This window comes from Sebastes fasciatus, chromosome 6 (genome assembly GCF_043250625.1).
Source record: "Sebastes fasciatus isolate fSebFas1 chromosome 6, fSebFas1.pri, whole genome shotgun sequence".
In the NCBI taxonomy this organism is placed as follows: domain Eukaryota; kingdom Metazoa; phylum Chordata; class Actinopteri; order Perciformes; family Sebastidae; genus Sebastes; species Sebastes fasciatus.
The window spans coordinates 32,536,992-32,550,219 of NC_133800.1; the positions used below are offsets into that span (position 1 = coordinate 32,536,992).

The 13,228-nt window shown below is 38.9% G+C and overlaps 2 protein-coding genes across 2 annotated transcripts; both read right to left on the reverse strand.

Annotated features, from left to right (window-relative positions):
- Positions 1 to 564: 564 nt before the first annotated feature.
- pcna (proliferating cell nuclear antigen) lies at positions 565 to 4,928 on the reverse strand. Its single transcript, XM_074639323.1, has 6 exons — positions 4,577 to 4,928; positions 2,724 to 2,821; positions 2,548 to 2,615; positions 2,251 to 2,445; positions 1,224 to 1,347; positions 565 to 1,115 (listed from the first exon to the last, which is right to left on the reverse strand). Exons 1-6 carry the CDS (start codon positions 4,795 to 4,797, stop codon positions 1,039 to 1,041), a joined length of 783 nt encoding a protein of 260 aa, XP_074495424.1. The 5' UTR covers positions 4,798 to 4,928; the 3' UTR covers positions 565 to 1,038.
- Positions 4,929 to 6,163: 1,235 nt separating this feature from the next.
- Positions 6,164 to 13,144, reverse strand: LOC141769867 (putative aminopeptidase W07G4.4). Its single transcript, XM_074639356.1, has 16 exons — positions 13,024 to 13,144; positions 12,263 to 12,304; positions 12,078 to 12,168; positions 10,587 to 10,735; positions 10,375 to 10,483; positions 10,020 to 10,147; positions 9,823 to 9,922; positions 9,544 to 9,619; positions 9,363 to 9,448; positions 8,981 to 9,085; positions 8,566 to 8,641; positions 8,348 to 8,466; positions 8,172 to 8,255; positions 7,985 to 8,042; positions 6,833 to 7,014; positions 6,164 to 6,732 (listed from the first exon to the last, which is right to left on the reverse strand). Exons 1-16 carry the CDS (start codon positions 13,032 to 13,034, stop codon positions 6,595 to 6,597), a joined length of 1,554 nt encoding a protein of 517 aa, XP_074495457.1. The 5' UTR covers positions 13,035 to 13,144; the 3' UTR covers positions 6,164 to 6,594.
- Positions 13,145 to 13,228: the final 84 nt, after the last annotated feature.

Consider the following 13,228-nt stretch of genomic DNA (forward strand, 5'->3'; position numbering starts at 1 on the left):
TGAAGTGAAGATACTGGCATTATATCAAACTAGAAAATCTGAGGAATCCATTGGTACCAACCATGTCATACTAGCTTGTCACAAAAGAGGCTAAATAATGCTCCAAATTTTGGTGAGGAAAAGTCATGGCCATTTTCAAAGGGATCTGTTGACCTCTGACCTCCAGATATGTGAATGAAAAGGGTTCTATGGGTACCCACGAGTCTCCCCTTTACAGACATGCCCACTTTATGATGATCACATGCAGTTTGGGGATAAATACCAGGCAGTTTTTGGCTTGAAAGTACAAAGGGAACAGTTTTATCTAAAATGAGGCCTTGCCTCATCAGATTCAGAGTAAGGGTTTATCATTGGCTTGGTTATGAGTTTTACTTGTGATCAAAAGGAGTCTAATAAGAGTGTAGTAAAATGGCTGAAAATCAAGACTCAAACTTTAAAATCGGACTTGACTTTTAAGGCCAATTATTAAAAACAAGTCCAAATTGAGTCACTTTGAAAACCTTTAGGCACAGTACAAGTTCATCCTAAAACATTTGTCAACAAACATCAGAAACACAAGAAGGATATTGGAAACAAGTTGAATCATTTATTTTGGACTGGATCAATGAATACAAAAACATTTGGGGTTGGCTGACAGTGCGAAACCACAGGAAGTATTTACAAATGCATTATCTACAAGAAGGAATAGGATAATTGAAAAATTGCTTTCTCAAAGAAATGGCCGAAATCGAGAGCAAGAGACAAGTGGAGTGAAGAAGTGCTGGAAATTTACACCGGAGCTGTCTGGACCACACAGCCAGTCGCTTTGAACACAAAGAGTCAAAGCACTGAAGCTTTATCACATTATTCATGTGTCTAAAAGATGACAGTTTATAAAACTTCACCTCCTGCTGTGAATCTCATTAGACAGGAGATCAGAAACCTCAGACAGAGCGATCGTCCACCACCATGAGATCACTTCAGCTCTTCGATCACTCAGGACAAGTCCCAGTCACCTGCTTTCCTCTATTCTCCCTTTCTGGACCGTTATTAAACAACTTAGGAAGCTTCTTCATCGATCTTAGGTGCCAAGTAGTATTTGACGTGTCCCATATCAGCAATCTTGTACTCCACCACTGTAGAAAGACACAAAAAGAGTCAAGTTAGGGCCACAACAGTTTCTGTGAACATGCTGAGAATCCAGAAGAAGATGAAAGTTATTTAAGGAGGACAGGTGCTCTTACCGAGGGGGATATCAGCAGACATGCTGAGAGTGACTGTCTTGGACAGCGGCGTTGCCTTAGTGAAGAAGTTCAGGTAGTTGAGGGCGAAGATCAGCTGGACGGGTTCGTTCATCTCGATAGTAACCTAGAAACACAAAGCGAGGGGAATGGTCAAAACATTTTATATGTGCCATCACAACTGCAAAAGTAAAGTAGGGTCTAATCTTATTTTCCAGTAGCTCGAGGTGACGTCAAATAGTTTGTTTTGTACGCCTCCAGCCGTTGAAATCAAAACATATTCACAAGCACACAAAAACGAAGAAAATGAGCAAATCTTCACAATTAAGAAGCTGGTACTAATAATTAAGTATTTTGCAAACATAAATAAATGCCTTAAATTATGATCAAAATAGCTGCAGATTAATTCACTGCTCGTAGAATAATTATTTCAGATCGTAAGTTTCGCTTCTGGGGACAAAAACATTAAATCAGCAACTAATTTGAGTGAATCATCTTACGTTTGAATAAAAGAAATCTATAAAATGCTTCGACCGTTGCCATGGTGTTCAACCTCCAAATCACAATTAAAATGCTTCGTTTGAAAAGTGATTTTTCATTTTTATATATAAATATGTAATAATAAATGTGTAAATCCCCAAATAGCAAGGTGCATGTGTGTGTGTGTGTGTGTAGAGTAGTGCGGCAGCTAGGGCTGCACGATTATGGCCAAAATGATAATCCCGACTATTCTATGATTTCAGCGACAACATGAACGCGATTAATATTTGATTAATTGCGCAGCCCTAGCGGCAGCAGCACTGTCCCAGGCAATATGGAGACAGATTGTGAAACTTCGAATACCGTTGAACATTTCTCAGCGAAGCTTTGAAGCCCAAAAAAGGTATTCTGGACAGCCCTAGTATAAAAAGATGTAGGTGACGTCTGCAGAACTGGCCAAAGTCATTGCTAGGTTACTATAAAACCCAAACTAATTAGTCTGGCTCGACTGTTTTTCTGAATTTAACCTCAATCCAACATTAATACTCACAGCCTCGTCCTCTTTGTCTACATTGCTGGTCTGGGACAGCTTGACGTTTCCGGTTCCAAGCTCTCCCGAGGCGGAGAATTTGACTCCGTCCTTGGCGCAGGAGATCATGACGGCGTCACCGATCTGGGACAGGTCACGGCAGATACGGGCAAACTCCCCAGAGGGCATCTTTACCACACAGCTGTACTCCTGCTCCTGGAGGGACAGACAAACAGACAGAAAGGTCAGGAACAGATTCATCTCTAATGAAAAGTATATTGCACCCAAAAAGACAAGGACAGGACATAAATGACTTACTGGAATACCGAGCTGCTCCACATCCAGGTCCATCAGCTTCATCTCATAATCTGAGACTTTCTCCTGGTCTGTAAGAGTAGAAAGAAAAGAGGTGAATACGACATTGATGCTGAAGAAACAGAGCTAAACTTCATCTGTCAAGTTGGTTTCAATCTGCTTTAATGTCAATAACTTACTGAGTGTCTCAAACACGAGGGCGAGTGTGTCTGCGTTGTCTTCTGCTCTGAGGGTGATGATGTCTTCATTTCCTGCACACTTCAGGATCTTTGACATACTGTAAGAGAACGACCGGGAGATAAAACAAGTTATATGGTGTTACAAACCACAATTTACAAAAAAAGGGAAATTATAAATACACTGAAATGTCACTAATACGATGATTCGCTTGAAAGTTTAGTTTATTTGACATCACAGTAGCATTAGAAATGTAACATATATTATATACTTATATCCCTGCCCCCCTTTTTATTTATTTTTCTCTCTATAATTTCTAATACTGACGTTTGCTTTTATGTACATCTTGTTTTGTCTCTTTATTTGTGTCTAAGCTCATTACTTAAAAGTTTGTTTATAAACTGTTGTATGTGTGGAATGTAAATTGCATATATGAAAACAAGCTCAAAAAAATAAAGTATATAAAAAAAATAGAATTGTAACATACATGCACTGTGTTGAGTGTTAATAGCAAAACGATAATTTACAACACCTGCTCACAGGAAGCTTTTCAAATAATAATAATAGAAAAGAGGCAAATAAAAAAAAAATATATATAAATATGTTAATTAATAACCACCCTCAAGTGTGAATATTTTAGTTTTAGTTTTTTTACATTTAAAATAAGTTAAATTTAATATCTTTAGGTCATGGGCTGCTGCTCAAGTAGAAAAGCTATTTGATGATTTCACCTTTGGCTTTAGTATTCAACTAAATAAAATTTTCATTATCAATTAATGAGCTGATTATTCCCAATTAATTAATTAACTAGTCTATAAAAAGTCCAAAACCAAAGCTAACTTCTCAGATTATAATACCATTAGGTTTGCAACACCTGCCCACAGGAGGCTTTTAAAAATATTTGAAAAAGAGTTAAATAAAATGATAGGAAAGTATTCTACCATTTTAATGATAGCTTAATATATTATTATATTAATATCCACCCACAAGTGTGAATATGTGCTACTTTTCTGTTATATTGCACATTTTAATAAAATAGTTAAATAATAAAAAAGTTAGAAAAGTATTCTACCATTATAATGATGGATTAACACAATATTATTAATTAATTAATATCCACCCTCAAGTGTAAATATGATACTTTTGTTATATTACACATTTAAAATTGAGTTTAATATATTTGGGTCTTAGCAATTTGACGATTTCACATTTGGTTTTAGTATTCAGTTGCAAACAGTGTTCAACTAAATTAAATGTGCAATAACAATTAATCCCAATCAATTACATTATAAAATGTAAAAAAAAAAAAAAAAAAAAAAAAAAAGTCCAAGTTGACATCTCATTATTAAGTATCTCAAATGTGTTGTTTCAACATGTGGAAATGATTCGTCATCATCAAAAAGCTCAGTAACTAAATCATCCAGAACACCGGTGTTGTGTTACAAAGAGAGCCGGCGGTGGCTGTGAAACGGAAGTGGATGTTCCCGGGTTGAACAACAATTCCCGCCAACCCTCCCTTCAGAATTTGGCGCTCAACTGACGTCACTACGTCACTACAGCTGGCGTCTCTCTAAACTAAACTGCGCCAAATGTTAGAGACATGCCCGGGCAATTCTGCCAAGATGGCCGTCCTCTTTTGTACACTTCAGATATCAGACAGAGCAGTATTTTAAGCTAATAAAAGATGCTAAAGTGATTGTTTGACAGCTGTTTTTTCATCGATTTAAGCTGCCGGTAAACTTAGTCAACTCTCCCTCAACTCTATCGTTAGTAAACAACCCAACAACCCACAGATTGACGGATAATAAGACTGTTTTCTGGTCTAACTGTGTAATATTGATGTTTTGTGATGTACCTGCTGAGGTTGACTCCCATGGCCAGGTTCCGGTCGCAGCGGTACGAGTCGAAGCCGTCGTGCCTCAGAGTGAGCTGCACCAGGGAGACGTGAGAGGAGTCCATGCTCTGCAGGGAGATCCCATTAGAGCTGACGTCCCAGCAGGCCTCCGTGATCAGGTCCTTCAGAGCCTCCAGCACCTTCTTCAGGATGGAGCCCTGCACCAGGCGAGCCTCGAACATGATGGTGGTAGATGGAATAGTAGAGAGAGAGAGATTCAGGCTTTGTGTTGCTAGGCAGAAGCGCAGCAGCAGGCAGACACACACTCTGTCAGAGAGAAGGAGGGAAGATTTGAGCTGTAAGTGCGCGCTAAACTCTGTTTTTAATGACTCGGCGTTTTTGCGTCATTTCCGTATCCGATGACGTGGCTTCCTACCGGCGAGTGGTGGGCACTGATGTCGGCCATGTTGGAGAGGTCAATCCAACAAATATAAATATAATAAATAAATATATATATATTAAATGGCTTTTCTACATGAGCAGCAGCCCAAAACCCAAATATATTAAATTTAACTCGATTTTAAATGTACAATATAACAAAAAAGTAGCACATATTGGATATTAATTAATTACTAATAGTTTATGGTTATAATGGTAAAATACTTTTCTATCTTTTTTTTTAAAATTAACTCTTTTTTTAAATTATTATTATTTTTTTTAATATATATATATATATATATACATACATATACATACAACACATAGGAAAAAATAATTATTTAAATAAAATAAAATTATTATAATTAAATAAAATGTATTTAAAATAAATGTATTATTACATATATAAATTATATATATGTAGATAAATAATATACTTATTTATTGTAATCTAATTTACATGTTTAAGTTAAGTGTAGTTATAGTAAACACTTTTTAAAAAAAAAGAAATTCTTGAAATTCATGTTATGAAAGGGGGATTGTGGAACAATCCGCCCTTTCATTTGCAACAATGGATGTGGTGTTTACAGACAATTAAAATTAGATTCATTCTATTATATTGTGAGGACCATAGACTGTCTCTCTCATTACCATCCTTTAAAATATTTTATTCTCTTTTAAAAATTGAGGTATTAAGGTATGCACTGGAGAGTGCACTGATCAAGCCCCTCTGAGTTTTTTTTTACACCTCTCCATCCCATTTATTATTGTTTATGTAATATCAACTTGTACCTTTTTTTATATCTGTGAACAAATAAAATCTAAATATCTAATCTATTGGTGAATCTACTGTTATTATATACCCTAAACCCTTTTTTATGCAAACAAAAGATTCTGTTGAAAGGCTTTTTTTCTCTAAATAAATTCAAAAATATTCTTGTACAAGAACTAATGCAGGAGTTCTGTCTCTCCTGCCATAGTAGCTATACTGTGCTGAATACTATATATAGATGTAGTATGTACTGTATATGTGGGGGTACTTGTGGAGGCATGAATGTACATGTGTATATGAGACAATATTTCTTCTTCCTATTCTTTCCCCTGATAATTTATGTGTAATAATATGCAAACATGTGCCAAAATAATTATATGGAAAGAACACAGTGACAGTTTAACGTCTAAATTTGGTTTTATTGATCAATGAGAAGTGCTTGTTTTAACTGACACACAGCATCACTAATCACACAACCATGTCCCCGGTTTGTCGCACACATTCAGACACACATATAAAAAGGATGATAGTTTTATAATGCCATTTAACCCCTGAGTATATATATATGTTGGTTCAGGCCACTTAAGAACAGGGTCATTTGACACTTGGTGCAGGCAGAACGAATGTCACAAGATCTTAAAAAAAGGAGCATTTTTGCAGAAAAGCAATCTGAGGTATTATTAATGTATTAAGGAATGTCAGACATGAAGATTTGCACATTTTGCGTTACGTGTTGTGGCAGAGATTTCATTTATATTTGGAAGGGTTCCAAATTTGTGTTGGCATTGAGTGCAGAGGGCGTGGTCTTTTTATAAAAGGGTGTATCCGTTTAGAGGATGTCAGACAGGATGTAGTTGGTTGCCATGGCGAGGATGGGGGCTCCTGTCGGGACACCGGGGAAAGGACCGCTGGACCCAGCGATGTCAACGTGGGAGTACGCCAGAGGTGCGTCAGAATCCACACCGTGCTGCGTTCAGGAAGGAAAGTAAAACAAGTTCATCACTGCACTCATTCTTCCATATTATATTTGTTTCACACTTAAATTTATTGAGACAATGTGTGAGCACCTTGTCGAGCCCTGAGGCCATGATGAGGAAAGCTGCAGGGGTCTGGTGTCCTCGAGGTGTAGCGGAGGACGCCAAGTTGTTGCACTGCAGAATGTCCTCGTACTCAGACTTTCCCTTGTGGAAGTCGTAGTCCTCTCGTCTGATGCTGGACACCTCGAACACGTCGCCCAACGCCTCTCCAGCTGTACGAGAGAGGATGAAGAGTTAGTGATGGAGGAAATAAAGCTCTCTGAGCATTGAACCACTATGAAGCAGTTGTGTTGGAAATTATTTATTGTTTTTAAGTATCTGATACAGCCCAAATGGCGACATCCACGTTATTGCATCTGTAAAGGGATTAAATCCATAGATTGTATATAGAGCTCTGCAGGGATGACGTGTTTTTTGTAGAACAACCAGGAAGTTGGCATCGCCCTGGTTCCCTTGACAAAAGCCAATGGGATTTTTCCATTGGGTTTTGGATTATTGCAGAAAATAAACTCTGTGGCAAACAAACGTTTATGATATTTACATGTTTTGTTCAGCGAGATAATCTCCACAAATAAACACCACTTTTATGATTTTTGAAATGTCAATGGAATCACCAGAAGTAAAAAGCTAACGTTAACAACACAGTCGCACAAGTATACACAACAAGACTGTAAAGGAGAACGAGTCGGCGTGATGACGTTTAGTAATCTCATTTAGTCACAACATACTAAATTACCAAATGTATGTCTTAAAATGGTTTAGTTTGGCAAACAAAACCCCAGACACATTCAGTTTATAAATATATTAAACAGCAAAGCATGCAACTCTTTGCATTCAGGAAGAAGTAACAAATATTTGATAATTAATGAATCATTTTGTCATTAATACAAATACATTTGCTGACAATCAAAAATAAATTAATGGATGAAATTATTATTTAGCTCAAATTCTGAGCTCTGATTTGTTAAAAGGAAAAACAGGTGCTTAGGTGTAGTTAATATTGCACTTTGTAACTTTATGCATATAGTTTGATACTGCAGTCACATGATTATAAATCCATTTGCTGATGAAGCTCATGAGATGCAGATGAAAGCCCTAGAAAATACGAGCAATTACGAATATTTTGTCAAACTACAGTTCCCAAGATCAAAACAGTTGAATTCATCCCTATAGTTTTCTCACCTTTCTGCCACTGAGCAGCAGTTTTGTTGCGCTGTGCCGGTCCGTTATCCATGATGATCTATACAGAAAAATCACAACTGAACTCAGAAAAAACGATGCTTTTTACAGCAATGGATTATTTGAATCTTTAAAAACTAAATATCAACATGTCTCAGTAAGTGGCAGACAGTATTTCAGCAGCACTCACAGAGTAGTTGGGTCCCATGGCTCTGATGGCGTGACCAGTCAGAGTAGCGATAGTAAACAGCTGAGGAGAAGTCTCAAGAACCGCCTGCACACACAGAAGATCAGAGTGAGAACGGATAAAACTGCAGAGAACATGAACAAATGAGTAAACAAGTATTAATAACGGGTTGTAGTGACCTTCTCCTTCATCTCACAGAGCAGGTCGACCATCACCATGCGTCCTTCAGCGTCTGTGTTTCCCACTCGCACCCTGCGACCGGCACGGGAAACCACCAGCTCATCGGCCACGTAGCAGTCTGAGAAAACACACACAGGAGCTCTAACACAGATCATACTGACGGAAATGTAAACGGGAACATGTATGATGGGGGGGGGAAAAATCAGATTACACCGACCTGCACCGACACTGTTCCTCACCATGGCCATGGAGCCAATGACCTTCAGATGTTTGGGCTTCAGTTTGGCTAAAATCTAGAGAGCAGGAGGAGGTTAGGAACGGAGCGGTGCTGCAAACTTAAATAAAAATGCATCAAGTTTCACATTCAAGTTTCGAAGTTCTCTGAGTATGTCACGTCCTACAGAGGGCTCTTTGTTTTCCTCTGAAGACTAAATAAGGGCTGGCATGGAGGAAAATATTAATCTCTTTACATCTAATATGCTTTTGGTTCATCATGACTCAGCAGCATCCAGATCCGAGCCACCCAGTGTTGATATATAGCCCAAGTCCTGAGAAGAAGTCTTGCAGTAAAACCTCTCTGAAGATTTATTATTCAGGTGCAGCGAGGGGACGGGGGACGGGGGGTCATTTACCTGGAAGAAGCCAGCCACGGCAGCAGCTCCACACTTGTCTCTGTGCATCCCGGCCATGAAACCTCCAGCCTTGATGTCGGCTCCGCCAGTGTCGTAGGTGATGCCCTGGAAACAACACATAAGAAACAACCTCTATTTATCAAGTAGTCGCTCATATACAGACACAAAACATGCAACATTTTGGCCAATACCTGATCAATTAAACCCAATGTTCCTTCCTTAAATTTCTCTATTATCCACAGATTATTTATGCCCTTTATAATTTCTCACGACAAGGCGACTTGTCTTCAAATGTCTTGTTTGTCCTTCCAATAGTCTAACACTCAAAGATATTCTATTTACTATCATGTAAAAGTGTAAAATCTTGACAATCTCCTCTCACCTTTCCCACCAACATGAGCGTCTTCTCGACTGGTCCCTCTCCGCAGTACTGCAGCTTGATCACTCTGCCTTGGTGACGGGGGACACCTGTATGAAGAGGACATTATCAATAAGTACAGGTCGGTAGGTAACCGGTCTTGGGTCAGGTTAATAAGTGTTAAAAACAGAATTTGTTCTCGTACTGTCAGCACAGCGGTTGACGGCAGCCAGACAGGGATACTCTTTCTCCAGAACCTTCACGTCGCTCATCACTTCGACCTGGAGGTTAATAAACACAGACACATCGTTATGTTTCTTATGTTTGAGGCCAGGAAAAAGCAGCTTTAAGTGTCATTGAAGAACCAAACATCCACTCAATTGTCCTGGACTGTGACTGAAATAGTCTCTACACATTTTCTCAGGAGGAATACCAGGTGACTGTTGACTTTCTCAGAGGATCATGATGTACAGTTTATGGCTACCTTTACAGGGCTGTCCTTGAAAAGCTCCTGGACGTAATCAGCCACATTAGGAGCAGCCATACGTTCAGGGTCGGAGCCGCCGATGTCACGACATGCCAGTCTGAGGAGGAGAGACAGGACAGCTGGCGGTGAACAAGAGTGAACGCCACAACGTGACAAACCTTAGCAGGGAATGAGGTGAAGTGTTTTTAACCCACCTCCCACTCTCCAGAGCATCGGCTAGCTCCACCAGCTTCCGTCCCTCAGCCTCCTGAGCTGCCCACAGACCCAGAACACACACCTTGTAGTCGTCGGGTTTCACCTTCCCCTCCCTCACTTCCAGGGGCTTTTAGGGAAAAAAAGATTAGAACATGTGAGTGTATTTTTGCATGTTCAGAGCTAGTGTTTTATATCTAGATACATGCAGATACAGAATGTATTGTATAACTGTTCTTGCAGTACATTAATGAAGTATTACTTCACATGACTACTACTTTAAAACTGTCCTCTAGTAGTCGGATCATCCAAGATGCATTAAATGCCAAGTATAAACAGAGCCTTTATGTATCTCACCATGTAGAGAGCATGAAGGGCTCCGAGTGCAGCCACCACGGTGCTGTTCTTATAGTCCTTGTGTGGAGGGCACACCAGAAGAGGGCGCTGCATGCCTGCCTTCAAGGCCCTGAAGATGGACACACAGGTGAGCGAGACAGACAAATAAACCTGGAGGTAAACCAGCAATATGAAACACTAAAAGGGGATCAAATCAGCTTCCATCAACAGACCGTTTGATGCCGTTGACCGCTGCATCACTGAAGCGCCTGACATCATCGTAGTCGCGGTTTATCGGGCCGGTGGAGGCAAACACCAGGCGGTTACCAGGGAGACCAGGGACCTTCAGGATAACCACCTCGTCCCCCAGACCGCTGTCCACCTAGACGGAGAGCAGATAAGGAAAGTTACACCACTTCTTGTTGGGAATCACCTGAAATACCAAGACGGTTGCTAATTCTGAGATTTGGAAGCAAAACAACGCAAAAGAGAATAAAACCGTCACAATCTCATCTTCACAGCCCATCTCTGTTTACAGTAGTAGTCAAAGTTAACCCTTTTAAACTGGTTGTAGAGTATATGGCCAACACAGGCCTGAAGAGGTGAAATTATCTAGAAATTCACAAGAAAAACATCTAAATGTCTAAGAAATAAATGTAATTTTGTGCAGCATAACTGTTTTTTCTGCTTTCCTGTCCTGTTAACCGTCTAGTAACCAAATGCTTTAGTGGAGAGGTGGGAAAACTGAATGTAACCCGAGTTCACATACGGATTAATAACCGGTATTAATCTCTCGATTTGGTTAATTTTGATTCAGAAAGCCCTGATTTGATTCAATTTGGTAAATTTCTCTTTCATCCCACAAAACAGCAGCTATCATAAACACTACTTTTGATTGTAAATAACCATTTTGTGTGGAGTTGTAATAACTTGATTTCCAGAATGTAGATGTTTTACACATTATGTAACCCTGAGTGAATCATTTATAACAAGTAACTACAGTCCACACACACAACAATGTACACGTTTTCACTAAGGCTGGGCAATATGGCCAAAATCTTCTATCCCAATATAGATCATTTCATAACGATAACAACATAATATATCACGATATAGCATGTTTTCTGGTAATTCAATAAATAAATAGTCTGTATGAAATAACCACATGGTAAAGCATGTTTTTGTACTCTCCTGTGTGGATTAAATACTTGACTAATGAAAAGCAACTGAGTATTTTTATCATTTTAAAAACTTGAGTGCAAAATGAACATAACGGTTTTAAATGAAATTATAGAGAAAAAGAAATAAATATAGGCCAAGCCTGATAGTGATAGAAACGATATAGAAAAATATATATGATAGATATCGTTATATTGTTTTGATGATTTATATCATCATATTGTCCAGCCCTAGTTTTCACTAAGAAAAGGCACAGATGCAAAGGTTGATCAATACGACGTAAATTAACTTAAAATCAGAATGAATCCTAAAATCTACTGTTATTTTTCCCCAGTCCTATATGACAACGTATTTACATGTCAATTTAGTCTGAGTGTGATAAAGACAAAGGAAGAGCAGACGTAATCTCAAGTCACACTTCATAAAGAGCAGGTCTAGACCTAAAGTGCGTCTTGAGATAACGCCTGTTATGATTTGACGCTATATAAAAATAAACTGAATTGAAGTTAGTGAGGGTGACTGGTGGTGTCAGAACAGAGACTCACAGAGCTGTAGTCCAGCAGCGGTGCTTTCAGACTCTCCAGCTCAGGGGGCAGCGTTTCATGGCTCCGGGACACCAACACGATGCCATCATAACTAAGAACAAAAGACACAAAACCATCATCTGACAAAACCGTCTTAAGATGCACAAAAGAAAGAGGAAGTGCAGCATTTCTATTACAATACTCACTTCGGGTTCTTGAGGTCTGTGGTCCACTCAACACGCTGGATGCTGCACAGAGAAACACACGCACAGAACAGTTATTTCCTCTTGAATAAGCAATGTCAGCATTAGTTCTCAGACACAGTGATGCAATTAAGTCAGTTTTTATAATGTAGGATAATGATTACAGAGAGGGTCAAAGTGTGGAAACATGCAAGACCTTTGAGATCTGCTTTAGTTTTAACAGTGTGTCAGGTTAAATTACTTGTTTTCCTCTCAGCAAAATCAAAACTGTGCTCTTCATAGGGAGGACTCACCACAGTTTGTGCATAATGATGTAATAAATCTGTTAACCACTCTGGTTCGTTTTACACTCGTCAGACATTTTTGGCATCATATGACAACACACAAGGGAAGTATATTCAGACTGAAAGTGAAAACGTAGCAAAAAAAAAAAAGCCTGTGTGGGCCTTTTTAGTGGAAACATAATCCAGAAATGATCAAAACCTTTTCTGCCACATGAGAGGATCAGATTTACTACTTTAAACTGTGAATGCATCAACTATATAAATAAAGCATCACAGATACATTAAATTACTATCATAAAATACAAAATAAGCCAGTTGAAGAAAACAGGACATTATACAACAGCTGTGGGAGGAGGATATCCTATTAAACTAAACCCTCTCTGGCTCTCTTTGTGCAGGCTGTGGGTAAAGCTGCACGTTAGAAAACCTTTAAAAACAAACAAAAACATCGTTATAATATATATGATCCATTAATCTGACCTGGTGCACATTTTGTTCCTCTTCCTCTGGTGTCTTCAGGGTGAAAGAGACAGCTGATAGTCGGTGCAGCGGCTCCTTTTATGCAGCCCTCTCCGGTTGATCACATGATCAGCTAAGATGCACTGGTGCTGCCTTCGTAGGCTTCTCATAGCTCGTAATTACAACAATCTGAGTCGTAAAATGCTACTTTCAGTCGATTTATATT

Bases quoted from the DNA above. Each gene is read 5' to 3' on its own strand.
- pcna (XM_074639323.1), bottom strand. From the start codon at position 4,797: ATGTTCGAGGCTCGCCTGGTGCAGGGCTCCATCCTGAAGAAGGTGCTG. The intron at 2,446-2,547 runs GTAAGTCATTTA...CTGTCCCTCCAG, and splicing joins TGGAGCAGCTCGGTATTCCA to GAGCAGGAGTACAGCTGTGT. The intron at 1,348-2,250 runs GTGAGTATTAAT...TTGTGTTTCTAG, and splicing joins TAGACAAAGAGGACGAGGCT to GTTACTATCGAGATGAACGA.
- LOC141769867 (XM_074639356.1), bottom strand. The intron at 10,148-10,374 runs GTGAGATACATA...TTTCCCTAAAAG, and splicing joins CCCTTCATGCTCTCTACATG to CCCCTGGAAGTGAGGGAGGG. The intron at 7,015-7,984 runs GTGAGAAAACTA...TCTCTCGTACAG, and splicing joins TGCTGCTCAGTGGCAGAAAG to CTGGAGAGGCGTTGGGCGAC.